Source organism: Typha angustifolia, chromosome 7 (assembly GCF_048772165.1).
Source record: "Typha angustifolia cultivar Huaian chromosome 7, ASM4877216v1, whole genome shotgun sequence".
Classification (NCBI taxonomy): Eukaryota; Viridiplantae; Streptophyta; class Magnoliopsida; order Poales; family Typhaceae; genus Typha; species Typha angustifolia.
The window spans coordinates 13,793,648-13,816,634 of record NC_133245.1 but is presented as its reverse complement, the minus strand read 5'-3'; the positions used below and the strand labels follow the sequence as shown (position 1 = coordinate 13,816,634).

The 22,987-nt window shown below is 36.1% G+C and overlaps 3 protein-coding genes and 1 long non-coding RNA gene across 6 annotated transcripts; 3 read left to right on the top strand and 1 right to left on the bottom strand.

Annotated features, from left to right (window-relative positions):
- Positions 1 to 263: 263 nt before the first annotated feature.
- On the top strand, positions 264 to 5,426 carry LOC140763620 (protein root UVB sensitive 2, chloroplastic). Its single transcript, XM_073101897.1, has 10 exons — positions 264 to 391; positions 474 to 596; positions 1,005 to 1,093; positions 1,182 to 1,266; positions 1,440 to 1,499; positions 1,576 to 1,669; positions 1,831 to 1,928; positions 2,149 to 2,328; positions 4,469 to 4,591; positions 4,669 to 5,426. The coding sequence occupies exons 1-10, from the start codon at positions 377 to 379 to the stop codon at positions 5,095 to 5,097; spliced, it is 1,296 nt and encodes a 431-aa protein (XP_072957998.1). The 5' UTR covers positions 264 to 376; the 3' UTR covers positions 5,098 to 5,426.
- A 5,229-nt stretch (positions 5,427 to 10,655) lies between these two features.
- On the top strand, positions 10,656 to 12,176 carry LOC140762856 (transcription factor MYB4-like). The gene is made up of 3 exons (XM_073100826.1): positions 10,656 to 10,895; positions 11,021 to 11,150; positions 11,523 to 12,176. Exons 1-3 carry the CDS (start codon positions 10,763 to 10,765, stop codon positions 12,040 to 12,042), a joined length of 783 nt encoding a protein of 260 aa, XP_072956927.1. The 5' UTR covers positions 10,656 to 10,762; the 3' UTR covers positions 12,043 to 12,176.
- Positions 12,177 to 15,121: 2,945 nt separating this feature from the next.
- LOC140763827 (uncharacterized) lies at positions 15,122 to 16,514 on the top strand. The gene is made up of 3 exons (XR_012104896.1): positions 15,122 to 15,247; positions 15,517 to 15,759; positions 16,144 to 16,514. It is a non-coding gene; the product is annotated as an uncharacterized lncRNA (long non-coding RNA).
- A 315-nt stretch (positions 16,515 to 16,829) lies between these two features.
- LOC140763336 (probable E3 ubiquitin-protein ligase XBOS34) lies at positions 16,830 to 22,363 on the bottom strand. 3 transcript variants are annotated; one of them, XM_073101477.1, is made up of 9 exons: positions 21,936 to 22,363; positions 21,715 to 21,818; positions 20,589 to 20,669; positions 20,400 to 20,488; positions 20,220 to 20,311; positions 19,962 to 20,043; positions 19,117 to 19,219; positions 18,052 to 18,137; positions 16,830 to 17,757 (listed from the first exon to the last, which is right to left on the bottom strand). In XM_073101477.1, the coding sequence occupies exons 1-9, from the start codon at positions 22,013 to 22,015 to the stop codon at positions 17,122 to 17,124; spliced, it is 1,353 nt and encodes a 450-aa protein (XP_072957578.1). In that variant the 5' UTR covers positions 22,016 to 22,363; the 3' UTR covers positions 16,830 to 17,121. The 3 variants fall into 3 exon arrangements, with proteins under 3 accessions (XP_072957578.1, XP_072957577.1, XP_072957576.1); XM_073101476.1 differs by having other exon boundaries at positions 16,831 to 17,757; positions 21,715 to 21,845; XM_073101475.1 differs by having other exon boundaries at positions 16,832 to 17,757; positions 21,715 to 21,829.
- Positions 22,364 to 22,987: the final 624 nt, after the last annotated feature.

The following is a 22,987-nucleotide window of genomic DNA, read 5'->3' as shown; positions in this document are numbered from 1 at the left end:
TGGTCATTATTTATATTTTTATTTTAAATAAAGAAGACTCTAATTACATCTTATTTTATTTTTAATAAAATTTTAAATTAATTGAACATTAGGAGTCCATTGGGGCTGGAGTAAAAAAAAAAAATTGAACCCAATTTTTGGACTGGGGCCAGGCCTAGACTGTCCTTAATGTGGTCCGGGCCAGGCCCAGCCGGATTGAGCATCTAAGCTCTATCGCTATTTCAATGTTCAAATCAAGGGCAGTTCAGTTGTGTTTTGATATATTGCAATCTAGAAAGAATCCAAGTGCAAATCTCTCACTCACATACCAACGTTCGATTCCGCTTCTTATCCCTCGCCGCTTCTCTATCCAACTCCGTCGAGCTCCTCAACCCCGATGAATTCGTTACTGGTTAGAGGAAAAAACTTATTTTCCACTATCCTCTGTGGCTATATCAACTTCTCTTTTATCTCTTCGTTTTCACCTATTCCAGGATAAGTTAATAGGTTCGAAGAAGGCGACGAAGAGAGAGGAAGTCCAGCACCCTGATTTCTGGATCGAAACCTCTGATTCCATCTCTCACCTCTGCTGCTTCGACGCCGACGACCGTCTCTGTGTAATTTTTCTCTTGCAAACTTAATTTTATAGCGAATACAAGTACTTTGTCCGATCAATCCAATGATTAGATTTGTTGGGTTATTTAAGCATTATTGCGATCGATAGAAATGTTGGGCATTTTTAGCATTTGATACTTTCGGTTTAACCACGATTTATGAATATTCTTCTGTTGTAGACTTACCTATAGAAGAGGAGCAGGTAGTACCTGGCCATCCCTTTTAATTTCCTCATCTTCATTTCTTTGTTCGCGGTTGAATTCTCTAGTTAACAAAAGCTAATGAAGGATATTAGATATCTTTCTTAATTGAAGTTAAAGTCTCTGCATTTCTTCTTCTTTTTACTTGGAGGCGATTCTTACCTCCATTTTCCCTTTTACTCTATCTCTGAGTGGATATTCTAATTGCAGATGAAACTTGTCAATGATGCTAGACCGACATATCGTAGGATGGTTGAATCTTTCCTGAACAAATTTTTCCCGTCAGGGTATCCATACAGGTAGGTATCTATAACATGGATGTTGGTATGTGTCACTGTGGATGAAGGTGTCACTATAATTATTCCTAATGAAAAATTTAAAACTCAGTGTGAATGAGGGTTACTTGACTTACACCCAATTCCGAGCGCTCCAGCATTTCTCCAGTGCTGCATTATCTGTGCTGTCAACACAGGTCATTTTATATGTTTTGTTTGAATTTATTTTCTGGGGGTATAGCCATCATTTGTAAATAATTGAATGAATGATTTTCTTTCCTTATCTGATTGTGAACAACTACTTGATAGTAGAAAAAAAAAATCGATGACTATTAGTATGCATTTGAACTGACAACCTGTGTTGGCTCAGTCACTGCTATTTGCTGCAGGCTTGCGTCCTACCCCTGCACAAGCGACTGCTGTAAGCTGGGTAAGGTGATGGATATACATGTTTATTTACACCTGTACTTTATTGAGATTTTGTCTAAGTATGTAATTCGTTTCAGATTCTAAAAGATGGGATGCAGCACGCAGGAAAGCTCATATGTAGCAATATGGGTGCAAGAATGGATTCAGAGCCAAAGAGTTGGAGGATACTTGGTAGGTTACATTGCTATAGTCATCACTTCTGCATTTGTTACAGATAATAATCATGTAATCTTGTAAGACTATTTTGTTTATAATCTTTATCCAATGGTTTTCCCCTGATTTTTCTACTTATTGAGAACTATTACGATATATACATACTTTTGGTCTTGTAGCTGATGTGCTCTATGATCTTGGTACTGGGTTGGAAGTCCTTTCACCATTATGCCCACATCTTTTCCTTGAAATGGCGGGCTTAGGTAACTTTGCGAAGGTACAAGTTTCCTTATCAGTGAATGTTATACAACATCAATGTGAAATGTGCTCATATTAATTTCATTGTCTCTCCTCTTTATTATTCCCCTAGAAGATATTGGCCTATCTACAGTTTTGATACTTTAAACATATATATTTTAAAGTTTATGTGACTAAAGAAATATATCCTATTGATATTTTGTCACTTATCAAATGTGCTCTCTTTATGTGGTTTAAAGGGAATGGCAGTTGTTGCAGCAAGGGCGACAAGATTACCTATATATTCTTCTTTTGCTAAAGAAGGTAATCTCAGTGACTTATTTGCTAAAGGAGAGGCAATCTCTACTTTGTTCAATGTCGCGGGGATGGGAGCAGGCATTCAGTTAGCATCTACAATTTGTTCATCAACCCAAGGGAAGGTATGCCCTTATTATCTAAACATTTATAATGGTGAGAAAACTAACAAGTAACATCTGATAACTTACTATCAGCATTAGCTGTTCTTTAGTTTTTTATTTATTGGGAGACCATTATAGTACTCTATTTAAAAGTAGGTTTATGATGGTAATAATCATGGAGCAACACCAGTGAATTTGATAGGTAGTCTACACTCAAAGCTATTAATTTAATGTGATTGTTAATCTCATATTGTATCATCGATTTTGTCATGCGTTATTAGCATGCCAGAGGATAATTTGTGCGTCTCATATGCTACAATCTTGTCCTTACAAGATAGAGGGCATAATCTTTTACCCTAAATAAAACTCAAGATATTTTTGGTAGGGTATGTTCTAGGTCTAAATTATATTGAGTGTCTCTTTTGGCAGATGACAAAGTAGCTGCAAATGCATGTTAAGCTAAAAACTATGCAATTCAATGATGGTTGTGTCGATCGGTACGGGACGTGCTGGTCGGCACTTACTATGTCAGTAGCATACTGGCACGTGGCATGAGGGGTGCCGCGTGGCACCCCTCATAATAGTGATCCCCTCGCCGTCAATCTCGTCATTGAGCTTTCCGCCGCCACCGAGGTCAAAGAGTGAAGGTAAGTAGCCTTATTTTCTCTTCCTCTCTTGCGGCACAACTGACAAGTGTCGTGACACAGTCATCCTTGATGCAGTTAATATCTATATTTAACATTTTTGTTTCAGGACATTGAGGATTGTATGAAATTTAAATCTATTCTATGACCTTTTGTTCAATCTGTTTAAAAGATGTCGATAAGGAATAATCACCAAAGGGCCTCTTGAAGTGCAAAGATTCCCTGCTTTGTAAACAGAAGTGTGGGTGAATCTGATGCTAAATTATATATTATAGGTATAAACATTCACATACCTTGATGAAGTATATGGGGGAATCATTGATCATCTTTACAAGGCCAATCTATTTCATGAAGGTAGTCACGTAGTTGAGTTACTTTTGATGTAAGCATGTTTGTCACCAATTATACAACTGAAAATGCATATAAATAAACTTTGCCTTCCTATTTTATCATATTCCTGTTTCGTGTGCATGCTCCAAGCCAAAAGGTTGCTAAAGTAGAAAAGTTTGCAACTTTTATGAATTAAGCAAGAGAACGAATAAAAGGTTAGCTTGATCGTCAAATACACAACAAGAGACTGAAAGTGCTATATGATAGAGGGGGTCAGAGGACAGAGAGTAGACACTAGCCCTCAGATTGACAGTCTGCCTCACAGTCTGCATAGTAGAAGTAATTCATATAGCTAATTTCAGTTAGTTAGGCTTTAAGGGGTAAGGTGCTTCATTTTTTGTCATAATTATTTTACTTAAATGATTATAACTGGAGTTTTTATGAAATTTCAATGAGAGTCTTGGTTTGGTATGTTGGAGAAGTAAACCACAGTTGTACAAAAGTAAGATAAAGAGATAAAAGAATATTAATTTTGTGTCCTACGGAAGCATGACAAGAAATATAGGAAATCTCTATGAAAATGGTGGAATCTGGCAATAGGCGCTGCACACAATTTTCTGTAAGATAAGAGTACTTTGGGAAGATATAATAGTTCACTAATATTGGGGAGTAACTGTACATATAGTTTTTAACTTTAAATCTTTTATCTCCTGTTTAATTTTCCCTTTGATGATTGGTGAACCAAGCAACCTATTTTGTTATGCAACCAAAATTACACTTCCATGTCTCTTCGGAGAATGGTAATTAGAAAATTGCAAATATTGTTGCTAGAAACTAAAGCTTCTGTTTATGACTTATGCATCTATCTTTTACGTTCAGTCAGATCATTTAAGATTTCAAATTATATTTCCAATTGCATATTAGTGTCCTCTTCTTGGTATAGTGGGTCCTCCAAGCTCTACCTTGGAAAATAGTCCTTATATGCTCGTCCCATAAACCTGCCTGGCACATAAGCAGTAAGTTAGTGTTATAATTTTGCCCTTCCCATGATGTTTTCCTTCTTTGTCCATATGACACATAAATCTAGCTGCTATACAGTATTATAGGCATGCCACCCTAGTGAAAATTTGAAAAATCAGACTTGCAAATGAAAATTTTTCTGACGAATTGATTCTGTATTTCTGCAGATGATAGTGGGCCCTTTGCTTTCTGTTGTACATATATACAGTGTAGTCCAAGAGATGCGAGCAGCTCCCATCAACACATTAAATCCGCAGAGAACTGCTATGATTGTAGCAGATTTCATCAAGGTGTGAAATGAATTCAATCACAGAACCTGTCTGCCTTAAATGTGTATTTTCTGTCCTAATGGTTGCATGCAATCCAGAGTGGAAAAGTTTCAAGCCCTGCAGACTTAAGGTACCGAGAAAATCTTCTCTTCCCAGATCGTGTATTAGAGGAAGCAGGAAGTGTGAAGATTGGACGGCCACTTCGTGAGGCTGTGAAGAAGCCTCAGTATTTCAAGGAGCTGAGGGATGTATTCCGGAAGGAAAAGTTTCTGATCAACCGAAGAAACCAGAGAACTTACATGGTTCTTGAACAGAGTGCAACTGGGGAGGATGCACTAAGGGGGTGGCTAGTCGCTGCCTTTGCTTCAAAGATGGAGAACTCAGCTCTTGGTTCAGAACAGGCAATTCTACACGAAGCTTATGAAAAGATGGAGAGAGTTTTCCCCTCATTTGTCTCCGAAGTGAAAACTAGAGGGTGGCACACGGATCAATTTTTAGATGGAAATGGTAGCAGATTCGCATATTAAAGTCCTCTTCAGCAGTTGATCTAACTGCAAACCAGTGATTGAGGAGCTCCTTTAGTATAAGATGACGCTATTTTGCAACCTCACCCAGTTTTGGCATGCAGTTGATTGCTAGCATAATAGTTTGCTCGTCTTTAAAATGATTTACTCTTCAATAGTTATGTAGAGTGTTTCAATTTATAGTGGCCATGCAAAGAGGCCAGAATTATTGTAACTTTGGTTCATTAACCAAGGGAGTTATATCAGTAGAGTGCTCTTCTATCAGCTGTTGGCATAAGTATTTACAAACGCTTCTTTTATTATCCAAAATTTATCTATTGATATGAGTTTTTATCCTTGTGATACAACTGTTTATCTTGTGGATTAATTAGTAAAGTGGTCTTAAAAAATAAAACACCTGACATCTAAACCAAGTTATCATTGCAAACGGAGAAGATGACGACATAACCCACTGAATATAGTTTCGTCGCCTTCCTTCTCATCTGTTTCGTTGCATGCACTTTGAACGATCATTTGAAGTCAAACTTAGTCTTTTCTTCTATAACCTTACTTGAAGGTATCTTTCTGTTCCCTTCTTCGTGTTGGATTTCTATTCCACATATCTATTCACCTTGTGAACTTAGGGTGGGTTGGCCTACTCTAATCTCACACCTCCAACTGCACCCACTAGTAGTGGACTACATTACTTCCATCCGACGTAGATATAGGTTTTGAACTCCTAAGGGTTTATTAGCTTGAACTTAATATATATTTTGTTTACTAATGACATTGATTAGGTCTCGCTAAACCTAAACGGCGATCGAATACCTTATTTTTCAGAAAATAATTCAACTTCCCAAAAATAAATAAAAGGCATGCATGTTTATAGTATGCAAGGTATAGTAATGCAACTCTTTCCTGGAAATAGTTATCCATTTAATGGATAATTAAGGCTCGCATTAAATAGGTCAACCAGGTGTGGTTCTAAATTCTGTCGTACTGGCCTAACAAGTAAACTAGTCAACAAGGTTTGGCCGGGAGAATACGAAAAGAAAGTACCGTACCTAAATGTGGCCCATCATGTTACATCTTTGTTGTAAAGAAAGTACTAGTTTATATGTTAAAAAGATCTTAATAAGACGTGCAGAACTAATCTAAAGACTGATAGAGTTCGATTATTACTGAGCTATAATGATACAGTGCTCGGTCTGCAATCATGAGATGATTTATTTTTTAAATTATGAGGCCATCGATTCATTAGGGCTTATTTGCTTTGAGTTTAAGAACTGACTAAATATTTTTTTATATCTAATTAAGTTTATTTTTAAAAAAATTAAGACTAAATAATAAGATTAACTAATTAAGTTTTAAGCTTAGTCTTAAATTAATCGAGGATTAGATGATTTAATACCATAGGAGACAAAATGATGCCCGGGAGTCCAACTCGTAGGAACTTTTTGTGATTAGGATATTTGGCATTGACGCATTGGGTGTTAAATAATACATAAATATTGTACAAAAAGTAATGGCATAGCATCGTCCTAGCTATTAAACTATATGGGGATGGAGAGAAAAAGATGTAGCTAGGAAAAAGAGAGCAAATTGTACTTTCAAACTTTGAAGTTGGAAACACTCTTTTTACTCGAGTATTTGCCTCGTTTGACAAGATCACCATTAGTGCCCAACTCTTCCAACCACAAAAAGAAGAAAACAAAGACAGTGATCGCAATATATTAGCATGTGGAAAACTTCTCCTTCAAAGCTCCATTCGGTTGCTTAATTTCCACGAGAAGAAATATAAAGAATATGAGCACGCCAGCTTTGTGTCAAGTTTTCTGTCACATAAACTATCATCTCATCAGAATGCCTTTTTTTACTAAAACACTTTCTTTCTCCCCCCTCTGTCTAAAAAGTACAGTCAGTGTAGTCCATCTATTCCAGTAGTGTGGAAGGTGGATTCTCACAAACTCCGAGAAGAAAGTTTTGCATGAAAGCAAACCTTCATTTGTTCTCTGCAAAGTGACAAGATCTCTAATGCCGGAAAGTTGTACAGATTGTGCTCTGACTCGCTTTGCCATTAGAAAATTGGCACAGGGTAATCACTACTCATCATGGCAAATCTTGCTGCGTGTTTGCTATGTCACTGTTAGATAACCACTGGTTGTTCAAAAGTCTTAAGTTGATGGTGAACGATGGCTTACTATTTTTAACTCGGGGAGATAGTTTGGTAAGATCAAGAGAGCGATTTCATGTCAGAATTTTCTTCTCTGATGCTATTTTTTTAATTTTGTTTGAATATCTAACCATTAAGATGCTAGTTATAACTTAAATTAAGGTAGAATTTCCACCAATTCCAAGCAAAAGTCCAAACCCCGTTATAAAAACATTTTCTAATTCAGGTCCATTCTGATAGAAATTATGGAACTAATTATTGTCACTAAGGTTGAAATCAAACCTTTCTAACCAAGAGGATCAATCTAAGTGTGCCATCAAAAGACTATATAATTTGAGTAAGTAAAAATGAAGCCATCATATGCATGTATTTAATTATTTAGCATTCATCTAATTTCACGTTAGAACTGACCTACAGAGGCTGGTCTATATCGAATCTCAATCCAAAGATTGAGTGTTTAAGTTCTTACGACAGCAAATTGTATCAATAGGGTTAATTAATTGGCTCATTGCCATAAGTTTCTATCAAAGAATCATTGATAAGAGTTAACTCCCTGACAAAAACTACCTATTTTATATAAGACCAACTCAGACCGTGTTTCTTAATTCACCAATGTCACGACTAAACTTAATATATTTATTACTAGTCTTTGATATAATGCCACTCATATAATTAAGCCTATCGGAAATATTATATTCCAACTTCCAAAGATTTAATCTTACCAAACCAAACCACCGTCAAAGAGTCACATTTATCAACCTATGTCAATTTTAAAATTACAAGATAAATGATATTGAAGTGCTACAGCTTGAGATGACGATTGGCTGAGCTAAGAGTGAAGCACATATATTAACATTTTTTTTTAAAGTAGAAATTAACTTAGGTGTCAAATATCCATGACTCTTTTTTTGTCACAAAGTGTGTGAACGCATGCTCGGACGTCCAATTAACGTATGCTTTCACAAGCTAGCTTAAAGATTTGATGCAGATGATCATACTCTAAAAAATAATCTCTTTTACTCATATGAACTCTTTGGATGTTAGCTGGTGGACAACATTTGCACCATATATATATATATATATATATATATATATATTATATATAAAGAGACAATGGAGTTGGCGTAGGATTATATATAAAGTCGACGAGAATGCATCAGTGGAGTTGGTAAATTGGTTTAAACTTTGGACGCTCGTTTGTATTGACTTCTGTTAGTGCAAAATATAACATATATTTAAGTTCATGGACTAGAAAAGATAGAGATGGTTAAACAGAAAATGCTATATGAGTCTTTTCTTATTTGAATTCCAACAACATCTATTTAATTAAACTGACAGAGAGTGTCTCATGCACATTATGGAAGTTTCTGTTAAAGATTAGCTCAAATTTAGTTTTCAGTAAATTTCAGAATATATCAGTATTTCTGTGCCGGTGTGTTTGAATGGACTCTAAGGGCGTTCGAACATGGTTCCAGACAGAAGCAGTATGATGCAGGTGTTCAAACGACCCAGCCACGTTCAAATGCAAATTTCAACCCGAGAGCAGTTGTGATGTAGGCATTCGAACGGCCCAACTGCATTCGAATGCAAATTTTAACCTGCGAGCATTCTTGATATAGGCGTTCGAACGAGACCTTCTAGTGTTCGAACGCCACTTGAGTTCTGCAGTGTTATTACTAGACGTGTTCGAACGCGCCTCACGGGCGTTCTAACGCGCCACGGAAAAGCCCCAATCTGAGCCAGCACTATAAATACTAAAGTGGGATTTTCAGGACTTGATTATTGGAAGAACATTTATCTTGCCAAACTTTTACTTTATATTAGCCCTAAACTCTCTCTCCGAATATATATTTATTTAATAAAAACAAAATCATTTAAGTAATATTTATTTGTATCTATAATTTACTTTAAAAATAAAAAATATGAGGTAATTAAACTAATTTAAGGGTAAAATATTTTTTTACTTTTAATTATATTATCCGTCTATAACCTACCTACCCTTGAATTATTATAAATAAAAAGCGATTCAAAATTTTTATTTTGAAAAGAGACAAACCAAAATTTCAGACCCCCATTGGCCAATTGGGCATGGACTCATACACATAATTGCACGCACGGCAGACTACACACATAGGTTGACCTTGGACTCGTCGACAAATGAAGCTAATTAGTCGACCTTATCCAATTCAATGTCTTATTATTTTTCATGGGATGGAATCATATAATAGTCCATAGACATGAGCCCACTAAATACGCTTATACTTTTTGACTCTTAGGAGAAGATACAAACAGGTCTCCAAAATCACAAAAAAAAAGAAAAAAAAAAGAAAAAAATAATATTCAAAAAAGATTGGCAATGTGAACGCATCCAGTCATCAACGTTTGAAGATATTTCTCCATGCATCCTTTCCTACCTATCGACTTCGTCATCCAACCACTTGGATTAATGCCATCCTCACTAGTCCTTAAAAAGAACCAAACAGGATCAAGTGTGGCTCAAAATCCAGCCCTTGGTTGACCAAATGATCGTTTGACCATGCATACATAACGAAAGTAAAATGGATCTTGTTCTTTCTTTTTTTTTTTTTCTCTTCTGCAAATATCTAGAAAAGTCTTCGCCCTTCTGGATATTTGCAATTTCTACACCTCCTTCTTGGCAGAATATTTTAGGTACTTGCAATCCAAAGTATATGAGGTATATAGGCAGAACAATTTTGCCTTTTGAGAAGAATGAGTAATAAGAAATATATTTGAAAGAGGGAGGTAATTTTATTTTGCAGTAAAAAGAGACCTTTGTACTTGATAACTTTGATTGAATATTCTTGGGTAGCTACCTCGGAGTACTAATAAATGGAAGATTACGATATGCCAATGGTCAAGAATGAACTACTAAATGAGAAAAATAGCAAAATATGAAAAGTATAAACTCTCACCGCCTCGCATTATTTACTGGAGACATCACGTAACATCTTGCATTGAGTGTCTCGTTCCCTTTTGAATTCCTTCCCAGGCAGGCATTAAGCACTTTGGGCTACTTTCTTGGACTAGTCTAGGTCTGTGGTGTTCTAACTTGGAGATGTCCGGTGCCAAGTACAAGCATTAGAACTACAACTCACCCAGTGGACAAGTTTTGTTTGGCAGTAAACTAATACCATCATCATGATGCAGGCCAGGCATGGTGACTTGGTATGTCCACTAACTAATATTTGCTTAGTCTAGCAAGAAATGTCACGAGCTAGAGACCTTTTCATTACTAAAAGAAATGATATATGACTCGTTAGGACTAAATCTTCTCAAGACTCCACTTGGGTGGCCCCTCCTTCGTGGAAATTGCCAAGTGTTGATGGCCACGTTGAGAATTGGGTTTCACACAACGATAAATAGCTCAAGAGCTTCACAGCTCTGCAGTCGTCTAGCTCCTGGATATAAGCTAGAGAAGAGAAGACAGCTATTTTTGAGAACTACAGAGGGGAAGTAGGAGGTGAATCAAGTAGCAAGCTCTTGTTCAACTCCAAGATGGTGAGAGCTCCATGCTGTGAGAAGATGGGACTCAAGAAGGGGCCATGGACTCCCGAAGAAGACCAGATACTAGTCGCTCACATACGAAAGCACGGCCATGGGAATTGGCGAGCTCTACCGAAACAAGCCGGTATGTCTGTTCGATCGAGCTCACAGATCGATCGATGGGTCACAAAGGATTTCTCATGAGCTAATTGCTTTCTTTTTGGCGAAACGAGTCATTTATCTGGTTGTCTTTTGTCTTCAATCCTACAGGTCTCTTGAGATGCGGAAAGAGCTGCAGGCTTCGATGGACTAACTATCTCCGGCCGGATATTAAACGCGGAAATTTCTCGGCGGAGGAGGAGGAAACGATCATCAACCTTCATGAATTGCTTGGAAACAGGTAGCCACAAAATTCATTTTTCTTTTGCTGAAATCTTATCCTAATTTTGTTATACATGTCACATGATGAGAGGAAAAAGTTAAAGATTAGCCTGCATAAGGACCACTTTGTTTATTAATTTATATATAATGTAAAGGATGAAGAGCTTCAAAGATTCTTTCTTCCATTTGGCTTTGGCAATGGGTGATTGGGAGAGCTAATGATACAACCTTACCCATGCCCACAGACCCACCATCATTGTTTAGATAAAACCATCCATCAGTGTCCCACATCTCCACCACTATACGCGTCGATCTCACTCAATTTGCTTTCCTTTCATATTACCTTTACTATAATCTCTCTCTAAAGAAACCTCTATTCCTTTTACTGCAGATGGTCCGCAATAGCGGCTAGATTACCGGGGCGAACCGATAACGAGATCAAGAACGTATGGCACACGCACTTGAAGAAGAGGCTGACACCAAAACAAAACACCCAAGGATCCAAGAAAAGGAAAGAATGCGGTGCAAGGGCCAGTGCTGCTTCCAATCCTACAACTGCTCTAGAGTTTAATGCAGAGTCACGGCGCCAGAGATTCGATAGTACTCCAAGCGTCGTTTCGATGTCCCAAGAACAATCATCCAGTGAGAACTCATCCTCGGTTAGCGACTCGTATGCCTACAACACCGCTGCTTCGAAAGAGGAGAGCTTCTCTTCGCAAGAGGTGCAGGAGATCGATGAGAGCTTCTGGTCAGAAGCATTGTCAATGGATGACTGTGCTTCACACTTAGAAGTAGTGGTACCTTCAAGTGATCCTTTTCTCTCGTTCGGTGCCTCCAACAGCGATGACATGGACTTTTGGATGAGAGTATTCATGGAAGCTGGAGAGATGAAGGATTTGCCGTTAATCTAACTAATGCTATAGCAAATGGAATGAGATTTAACTCGTTTTAATTCTTTTTGCCGAAAGATGTTAGTAAATTAAGGAGGTTTGTTAAAAGGAAAATGAAGAAAGGCAATGCACTAACTCGGCTTCTTTTCTGGTCCTTCTATTATTTGTACAGAGAGATACAATGGTTGCTTTTCTTTTGATTAAAATATTTTTATAAATCGCACCCTATATTTTATCTATTTTATGGTTCGTACTTCGTCTTTGAGGATTTTATAACACGACCCCTTATTTTCATTTAACACCCTGAGTTAACTTAACCTAACTATAATCAAACTGAATGGTACCAAAAGGAGAATATTATATAATCAAACTGAATGATACCAAAAAGAGAATATTCTGTTATAATCCACTGTGTAATTTAGAATATTCCTAAATTACTCTTGTACTTATCTATAATTTTATTCATAATATGAACATCCATATCTTTTTCTTAAACCATGGAGAACATCACCTAAATATCAAGCCAATCTTAGAGCTTCCAAACTTAAGTCATGGAGATCTTAGAGCCCCCCAAACGCCAAGCCGATTTTTTTGCTTGCGACCTCAAAGATGGAAAGGGAGATGAAGAAAATTTGGGGAAAGATAAGGAAAAAAAAGGGTTTGAGTTAGAGAGATGAAGAAAAATAGGTAAAGTTGGGAGAAGCTTCTAAGATTTGTTCGTTGTAGATATTTTGGGGGATTCTTGTGGGATGTGGGTTTTGATATTATAATTTTGTGAGGTAGGGTTTAGTTATAGATAAGAGGATTTAGATTCTATGAGGTTAGAGTTTAGTTTGGGGAAGAAAGATTTTGTAGAAATTTAGGTTAGATCACAACTTTTTAAGGATATTTTAGTAATCTTTAAATTATAGCCACATAAACTATATAACATGGTTAATGTCAGTTAGCTAAAGTAACGTTGGGGTGTTAAATGAACATTATCGAAAAAATGAGGGGCGTTATAAAATCCCCAAAGACGAAATACAAATCACAAAATAGGCAAAATGTAAGGTGTAATTTGTAAAAATCTATTTGATTAATCATAAAAGTAAAAGTTTGCGGCTTGAAGATTTTATCAAAGGAAAATCTTTCTACTTTGCAAAAGTTTAGATGTTGTGATGATATGATCTTGAGTACTTTGGCGATCTATAGTGAGTTTTTAACCAGAGTCTTTTTTGACTAAAAGCGAGTTAAAAGGTGACCGAATAAGACAACGATTTTTAAATATAAATTGCACGACTTATATATAAATTTTAAAATGGCTTAAAAATTACCGAATGTGAGAGTATAATTTTTTAATAGAAATCATTTTCGGATCAATTTTTAAATATAAATTATTACTTAAATTAGCTATTTATATAGAATGTTTATTAGTATAGCAATTTTTTTTAGTAAATTTTAAAGTTGACCGAGTCAGTAATTCATATTTAGACATTATTATCCATCAACTATTTTTCAACTCATGTAATCCTATATTTTAAGTTTCAAAGAGAATTAGATAAATTGACAGACTTAAAATAGTCAAAACCTTGTCCATTTGCCTATTCATATATCATACAACCACAATACACTACAATATAATGTCAATGAAGCAAGCTTATATCATCATATACTAATAATTTAATAATAGGATTACATCATGAGGCTCTTGATTATTGGAAATTAGTGACTTGGTTTACAAGTTAAAACGAGAGGATTCCATGTTTCTAAGTTGGTAAAACCCTATAAATAATTTTAATAATTGGATTTTTCATAGTATAGAACAAGATGGTGAAGAGTTAGTCAAACAACTCTAATTATAAGGTGACAAATAAAATTTAAATGGACTTCTAACATGGTTCACGTTTTAGGTTAAGACAAGCAATCAACTAATCCAATAACCCCCTTGTGTAGTCTTCAAGCTTGGCGTTTTGTTAGTCATTCTGACTTCGAACAGCAACAACAGTTCTTGATCATCATCAAATAAGTCAGTTAGTTCATGGAGCCACTTTTCTTGTTAATTCCAATTTAGAGCAAGATATGCGTTTCATTCCCACTGTCTTTTTATAAGGAGGAGGAAAAGAAAAGGATTTTGGTTAGGAGCTTGACAGATTCAGCAAATGATTATACATAATTATCAAGAGCAGGTAAGATGATGACCCACAAGTTGTTGCCATCCAAGTAGAGTTATATTATTTTAGAAAAGAAGAAGAAGAAGAAGAGTTCCAAAGGTGCTGCATGATGCTTAGAAGTAAACTTGCCCCCTTGTTCTTGGTGTCTATTTGAAAGTTTCAAAGGGCTCAAAACATGAATCAGTAAAAATTTCAAAACTCTGGTCCACTTAGAACTCTTCTTACTGCAAAGTTCATACCCTCCTATCTCTTCCATCTCTATATTTTTGCTTAGCTTACTTTAACTAGAAGTAATATTAATCTTGTAATGCTGACCGGCCTAACCGATTCAAAGCATGGGTTGGATATTCCCTTTGTATCCTATACCAGGTAGAGAAAAAGAACTCATGGAGTTATTCTGGGCTTCCTTTAGCTCAAGTCTTAAAGTAATTATGGTCTACAACTACTTTATTTCTCTGATATAGAGCATAAGAAAACAAGAAAGCAGATAGAACTTTGTAGAGCAGAGGATAACATTAATTTCAAACCGACTGCAGTGAGACCTTGTGGTCAACTGCAAAAAGGAAAAGATTGAAGAATTGAGCAAGAAAAACACATGTTTTTTTTCTTTTTTTTCACCGTCGACTTCAAAGCCGTCTCAATCTCCACCTAAATGATAGTGGGTTGAGCCAGGAAGCACTAAAGTGCATCTAAGTTTGTAAGACTAACCATAATTGTATGCTCCCACTACTGATTTCTCATGTGAATGCACTAGCATGTTTGGCAGCAGATACACGAGGAAAAATACATAATTGTAGCTGTTTTGTTTCTTTGTGCTAATTAGTCCAACTCTCTTCGCTTAGTCTATGCGATGTTGATTCGTAGTTATTCGTGACATCATACTGAGGGCATTCAACTTTCCAATTAGAGCATATCATCTGAAAACATTCGCTGAACATTGCCCGTACTACTTTCTAAGAAGTGTTGGCTTTGATTCATGATTCTTTCGTATGTTTCAGAAACTGAAATACTGTTCACAAAACAATCAGACCTCTGGGAGAACTTCAATTCGTCAGAGGCTTCAAATCATGATTTTGGTGAGTTGATTAATGTTAGTCGATGAAATAATTGCCCGTGATTAATGTAACATTTCTTTTCTATGCCTGAAAATGATATGCTAATCCTGAAGTTTTGTAGGATTAACAGCTAAAAGCTGACCTCAGACGTTATCTTATAGCAGAATCTTCCTTTCTTTCTCCCAGAACTTATGTTCTCCTTAGCCAAACAACAGTATAGTAATACTTCCCATTTTGCTATCGATCTATTCATAATATCATTGGCTTCTATGTTGTTATTTTTATTTCAGTTAAACTATACAGGAAACTATGCGGCAGGAGTTCAGTACTGAAGTAGATGAACATAACTTTGACAAGTATAATTTCGATGCGAGTCTTCAAAACTCGTAAAAATTATGTCTTCGCCTCCACATCGCCTGGTTACGTCATATACACGAATCTGAAACACCACCGAAGGTACACCAGGTACAAGTTGCAGAGAAGTGGGCCAATTTTGGATGAAACCTTACCTACTGCTGCTAAATTTTTGGAAGGTAATGTACAAAATGAGTTGTGTCGCTTTAATGCATGATGATCCCTGAGGAAATTAAGAAGCAAGAGTCAATTTTGGATTATTTGAATGAACAAAGATTAAACTACGCAATTCAGGATTAAATATAACAACTAGGAATATGATAGGCTCAATAGAAACAACAAAATCTACTCCACATTTCTAAAAGATATCAAGGATCCCTTAGTTGGGTGCTGTAGCTTTCCTATCATTATCCTTTAGTCTACCCAAAGAAATCAAATTATTCAAAGTCAGTACATTTCTGAAGATCATTAGATTATTTATCTTATGTTTCATGTTAAATAGTTACAAACTTTTACCATCGTTATCGCCTAATTACCAATCTCAAACTCGTTTAATTATCCAGGCAAGTGGAATCCCGTCCCATAGGACATCCCCATCCAGCTCATTGCAGACAATGAGCACTTGGCCATCAAATTGACATGAAAAGGGCACTGACAACTGCAGATGGTAGATATGAATATCTTAGCAAAAGCCAACAAAAATCACAGGTTGTCAAAGCGAATGTGAAGGTAGAGCGTCTTCTTTGCATGTCGTGGTCATCTCATACGTAAGGCACTACTGGACAAGTACTCAAAAGAAATGAACTCTATCCATGTTGTAGACAATAGAACAAGCCAGATCCACTTGCATAAAGAGATTGGCCGACAGCTTAAGCTTTTATTATGGCAATTTTAGATTAGCATGGCTTGTCTCTGAGGCACATAGTCATTTGAAGATAATATAAATTTTATCAACTTTATACTTGAAAATATCTTCACTTCTTGTGATTAACAGTCTTGTAATGTTAAAAGATACAACTTTTTTTTTTTCCTTTCACTTCTTAATAAGAAAAGCCATCTCCCACATCTCTTCTTGATATATATTAAACAACTGCACTCGCAACTGGCAATTAACTAAGACAATTTAAGCAGGCAGACAGTTAAAAGAATATTACGGACTTAGAATATGAAATCAAGAGATGTAAGAATTATTTACAAAGAGAGAAAATTTTCTGAAGCTATCCAGAGTAAGGAAAGTAGATACTTACATGATACATCCTGCTTTGGAAATAAAAACGCAGTAAGACAGTTATACAAAAACTTCAATATTGTTTTTTTTCCCACATAACTAAAAGCTTACATATTAACACAGGCACACGTACACTGCACACAAACTCAATGTATATACAACTTGACTCTACTATTCTTTGTTTATCACTGACATTTTCACAAATATAAGTATATATGTTGGATAGTTATGTAAATATCCTCACAAAAGAATGTCTAAGAATGATACTGTTGCTCATGCAACTCTATTTATAGGCATTGCATGTATATTTCCCTCAAACAGCATAGAGTTTAACAATCTGGTCTATTTTGGCACGACAAACAGGGCATCCCCAATTCTTCTCTTCAATCTCTCTCAAACATGACATGCACCCAGCCATGTGACCGCATGGTATGCATGCGCCCTCAACCAGAGCATCCAAGCAGATGACACAAGTGCCTGTACTACTACTACTACCATTACCAACTTTTGCTTCACTTGTCCCAGGTTTATGGTAGCTCTCGGAGGTACTGTTCCCTTGTTTAATTTCACCTTTTTCAGATCTAATTCCTGTAGTGGGAAGGTTTATATCCACAGAACTGGAATCTACTGATGGATAGCGAATAGGACCATCATAGAATGTTTCTTCAACAACTGGAGGGGCAGAAGGAACTATTATGGGTGGAGATGCCCCCTGTGATGATGGAATAGTGCTTGATGAATTGATGTTACCAATCTGGGCAATTGGTTGGACATCAGGGACTCCCTCTACTAAGGCAGTCTGATAGGAAGCATTAATGGCCAGGGCTAATTCTACATCTTCTGGATTTGGCATAGGTGTTCCTGATAATGTTGCCGGAGCATATGTGGTTGTTGGTTGTGGAATTGACACAGGAGGACCTGCAGGTGCGGCTGGAACATTATTGTTGACCTGCAAGAGAAAACATCCTGTAGAAATTCAAGTTCTGAATGCTATTATCATTAGATTCCAAGTGCTAAAACCTTTATGTCACTTCTTAATGGAAATATAGATCAAATTGATAAAAGGAAGTTATAATGTTCCACCAATACCTATCCTGTATACTCAGATTTTCACTGTAATATGGGATCTCAAAGCGACCAATATTCCCTTAACTAATGTTTACATCATTTTGCCCAATATGTTCATTTTTATTATTTATTCTGATATCTTTACAAATTTCCCTTTAATAATGCTAGTAATTACCTGAGATAATCCTAGGCATGCAGTGTAAAACCACTGTATTTGTTGCTTGTCGCCTTCATTTGCTGATGAAAATTTGTGCCGTGATTCTGTATATGAAGAGTAACAAAAGAAGGAAAGGGCTAAGTGATTGGGTAACCAAACCAAAGTGATGAACTCTTAGCAATGAATGCAGAGCAAAAAGGTGCTCTAAGTTTCTAACTAAATGCCAGTAAGGTGTAAAATTATAATCCCATGCAAATGTTCAGATATGTACTTGGAAAAGAATGTGAGGAACATGCATTGGAATGCGAAGATCAAGATTATTATCCATAGAAGACAAAGAAGTCCTCAAATATCAATTCCAGAATATACTACCCAGAAAACACATAAAGCAATATATACTTGCTAGAGTCCATATCCATAGAAGACAAAGAAGTCCTCAAATATCAATTTAAGATAACAAAGTTCCAAATTTTCAGCACCAAAAAAGAGAACAATTTGTTAATTTAAGGAGCATAATGCATTTGATATTAAATGCACTTTTATTGCTCAGTTGTAAAGTATAGCATCTGAATCATGTTATTCAATTGTTTAAATTTCTTGTGGCTAGAGCAGAGCCAAAAGTTGAGCAATAACAACTGTAAGTAGCCTCTGCCTGCTAGAAGAGGTTCGCATCTGGTAAACTAAATCTACTAAGCTATGTTCTACTTTTGTGACTTATTTGTCTACTAAGCTATATTCTTATTTATCTAATTTACATTGTGTAGGTGCGCAGTCCAACAAAACATTCTGATTCAAGAAGGGATAAATAGAACAATCATCTTCCCAAGTTATATACTGTGTCAACAACTTCTGGAAATTAATTAATGAATCTTAATGAAGATTAATTATGCCATTATCAACAATAATCAAAGAAGGATCAGCGATTATTTTACACAGGATAGCAGATTATGCCAACAGCCTACACAGTGTAACAGTATGATCCAAGAAGACTTAACTAAAAAAACGATCATTCAAAGTATTATACCTAACATCACCAACTTGTTCTGAAAACTTGAAAAAAGAATCTTACTGCATAAGACATACTTGTGGACTTATCAACAATAATTACAGAAGGATCTGTCTGGTTGAATTTTGGTTCCTCAATATGAGATTTCCATAGTGAAATTTCTGTCTGGGGCTTAGCAGCCTGTTTCCAGGGATAAAGAAAAAACAGTAATTAGAAATTTTGTACATTTTATCCTAGACAAGGAAGGATGAAAAAAAAGTAGGACCAAAGCAACATTCTGAATGAAAGAAATATGAAAGTGTAATACATTTATAAATAAAAAGAAACAAGGTAAAGAGGAAAGCAATTCATGCATAGGAATACCACCAGTAGGAGTATTCTAGTAAACTATTGTCTCCTAATTGTATCAGGCTATCAGCATCCGTAGGACCATCCTTATACATATGTTCTCTCTATCATACTTGAAGGGGAAAAATAAGCATAACGTCTTGAACCTAGAGTTCTTACAAATTAATACAAACTCCAGTGGAGGTTCCACAGGTATTTCAACATATCAGTTAGAACAAAATCTAGTCTATCATATGGTATTATTGGTATCATTTTCTACTCCATGCTTTAGTTTGGAACAAAATCAGGACATTGATCCACCTTGCAAAGCATCATTTAATAGTACATATCAGGGCCCATAAAAACCATTAATATGAACAGATAAATATAAAAAATCGTCGTCATTCATACATCACTTTATGCAGAATAACTTTTGTGCCTTCATCATTCAAGTTTGTGTCAAAGATGACTATTGTGCTGCATTGACTATACTCTCTAGGGAACTATATATTCATTTACACTCCAGACTTTCAGAGGTATATAATCACCAATGAATAAATAAATAAATCATGAAACAAAGACATCTTCTCCATACCAGTAGATCAGGATATATAGCCAACTCAAATTTTTGAGGATTCGCTGGATTACGTGCATCACAGGGTAAAACCACAGCCCAACTGTTGCATATATGCAATGAAAATCAGCATCTATTGGTGAATCTTCAAAAGATGCAGAGCTATTATATGGACTCTGTATGCCCTAACTCTCTAACTGCTTTTATTGCATCTCTGCATAAGCTTTTACATGAAAGAGAAAAAAGGGAGAAGCCAAAGAAAATGAGGTAGGTAAGGACATTTTTCTGGACATCCATTGTGGAACCAATGCTTCCAGAAAGTTAGGACCATAATGCTCCCGCAGCCAGCCAGAGAAAAGGGAAATATGGTTCTGGACAAACAAACAGCACTTAATGAAGAAAGAACAAAGATCATAATAATCTTGTCTTAGAAGTAAAAAAAGAAAGAAGCAAGCATACCTCAATTGCACGAACAACATCACAGTGGCCCTTTTCTCTTGCCAAATCAAGTGCAGTATGGCAGTCGTCATTCACAATGAAAGGGTTTGCTGACAAAGTAAACAAGATAGTTTCTCTTTAAATGTAAAGATAGCAGATCATTCATGTTCACAAGCATATGAAAGATGTATGCTTTCTTATAAGTCATACCTCCATGAGAGAGAAGCAAATGCACAGTTTGCTCAAGACCCCTTTTTGCAGCATGATGTAATGGAGTTCCTCTAAAGCGACCTACAGTATGTAAAGAAGCATCAAACTCTTGCAAGATAAACCAATAACTCAGAAGTGTTTAAGACTTGATCTATTGGAAAATGTTTCAGTTGTGGATTACAAAAATCTAACATTTCTTCAAACATATCACTGCAAAATTCGACTTGATGTTAAATGGGGAGAGTAGGTCTTTATAGTTCATAGGCTGTAAAATTTACATATGGGATCTCCTATGCTTATCCTGTGCCAAATAACTACTTCCAGAGACTGGAAAATTAAACAGAACATGATAAATGGAGAGAGAGAGATGACAAGAAACTCTCAGAAAATTAATTGTGTATAAGCTAATGTTCCTGAAAACAGAGATTGGAGGGATCTGGAATCATGAACACATAACAGATGACATATATTTGAGCAGAATTGCTTCTCTGTTTAGGAGCAATTTAGGATGTATTCTAATGAAAAAAGATGCATGACATTTTGCTGTCTGAAAAATAAAGAACTACTCTAGACATAAAACCATCAACTGACCAGGGTTATTAGTCCTATGGGATTTTATTATCACTACGGAATTTGCATAAATGTAACTCAGCCTCCATCATAACTAACCAGCAATCAATTCACAGATATGCTACTACTTAACCTTCCCATACCTACCATACAAATTGAAGGGCAAATTAGTTACAGCAGACTCGATATTTCAGGTTTTTTTTTTATCTCTGTTGAGGAGAAATCAGGATGTTATCCACTGAAATAGGATGCATGACATTTTTCTGTCTGAAAAATAAAAAACTATTCTAGACATAGAACAATGAATTACCCACGGGTGTTAGTCCTATGGGATTTTATTATCACTATGAAAATTGCATAGATGTAACTTAGCCTCCATCATAACTCAACCAGCAAACAATTCACAGATATGCTACTAGTTAACATTCCCATATTTATCATACAAATTCAGAATTTTTCTTATCCACATAGCCAATTTGAACCGTAACAACTAGAAAACCAGTTCAATAAATAAATAAATAAACAAATGCATTCTGCACCAGATTGGGCTTCTTACCAGGGCGATAGGCATTCACATCGGCACCCAACTCAATCAGAGCTTTTGCAACAGTCAAAAGATCAGAGCTCAAGCATGCAACAATAAGCGGCGTCTTCCCTTCACTGTCCATCCACTGCACAATGTTTAACCTTCCAATAGAAACTATCCATTGAAACCTCCAAGAAGAATAACGAATTCAAAACCAATCTCCCCAAACTTGAAGGCACGAATCTGCTTACCTCCAAGCCGGCGCCTTGGCGACGCAGCTCTCTAATCCCTTCAATGTTTCCATAACTAACCTGACGGTAGAGCAACTCATCTTTGGATTGCAGCGCTCCCATCAGCACCTCTCAGAAGAAAGATCCCAAAACCCACAATTCCACCAAAAATTAGAAACAGAAAACCCGATAATTCCACTCCACTAAGGATTTCAATCAAAGTTACAAAAAATCGGATCTTTCGCCCCAAAATTCTCAGATTGGGTCCAATGTCGAAGAGTTTCTGAGAAAGATCGGAGTCACCAGCAGGCAGCAACCAACCACCCAAAACTCAAACTTTTTCCGGAGGAGAGAGTTGACGGAGGAAATTTCGGAGGAACGGAGGAAATAATTACACTAAGAGAGATAGATCGATCGAAAAGGAAGACGTCTACTAATTATTTCTCCATTTCTTTTTCGTGTTGAATAAATACGCACTCAGTTTTGATTTTTTTTTTCCTTTTTCTTTTTCTTTTTTATTTTAAAATACACCTGAAGAAAAAGCCTGCGTGGAAGTGGCTCTTTCCACCTAATAAACTTGATTCTGGCTTCAATTAACTCGAATGAGTCAACTATAAATTTCCCTGGTATATCTCAGACAGTATAGATAAAAAGAAAAAAGAAAACTATTAATTTCTTCAATAATTTAGGAGTACTGCAACATATAAGAGTAAGAAAAAAAGAGAGACTAAAACACTAGTCTCTTGTACATAATATATAAAAGGCTCATCTAAACTATTTGGTTAAAGAAAATAAAGTAAAGTAATGCACTAGAATGAACAAGATCATCTTCCCTCAGCTTCCTCGTGTCGTGATCTCTTATCGTTATTGGAGATCATGCATAGATGCAAGAGCAAGACGATCCAATATACTAAGAAGATGACGGTCTCCAAGGATCCGCTGATGAGCAAGGGAAGACAAAGGTTGAGGAAGAACAAGGTGACGAGATCTACCAACTCCATTACTCGAACGTGGAAGAAGACAAAGAAATTTAACTCAACTGTTGATTTTGATAGGGTTCAGGCATATACGTA

Coding starts and splice junctions, on each gene's coding strand:
- LOC140763620 (XM_073101897.1), top strand. Junction 597..1,004: donor ACGCCGACGACCGTCTCTGT/GTAATTTTTCTC, acceptor TTCTAATTGCAG/ATGAAACTTGTCAATGATGC. Junction 1,094..1,181: donor CCGTCAGGGTATCCATACAG/GTAGGTATCTAT, acceptor TTTAAAACTCAG/TGTGAATGAGGGTTACTTGA.
- LOC140762856 (XM_073100826.1), top strand. CDS start 10,763: ATGGTGAGAGCTCCATGCTGTGAGAAGATGGGACTCAAGAAGGGGCCA. Junction 10,896..11,020: donor AGCTCTACCGAAACAAGCCG/GTATGTCTGTTC, acceptor TCAATCCTACAG/GTCTCTTGAGATGCGGAAAG. Junction 11,151..11,522: donor CATGAATTGCTTGGAAACAG/GTAGCCACAAAA, acceptor CTTTTACTGCAG/ATGGTCCGCAATAGCGGCTA.
- LOC140763336 (XM_073101475.1), bottom strand. CDS start 22,037: ATGGGAGCGCTGCAATCCAAAGATGAGTTGCTCTACCGTCAGGTTAGT. Junction 20,670..21,714: donor TGTGAATGCCTATCGCCCTG/GTAAGAAGCCCA, acceptor TACATACTGTAG/GTCGCTTTAGAGGAACTCCA. Junction 19,220..19,961: donor CTATATATCCTGATCTACTG/GTATGGAGAAGA, acceptor CCCTGGAAACAG/GCTGCTAAGCCCCAGACAGA.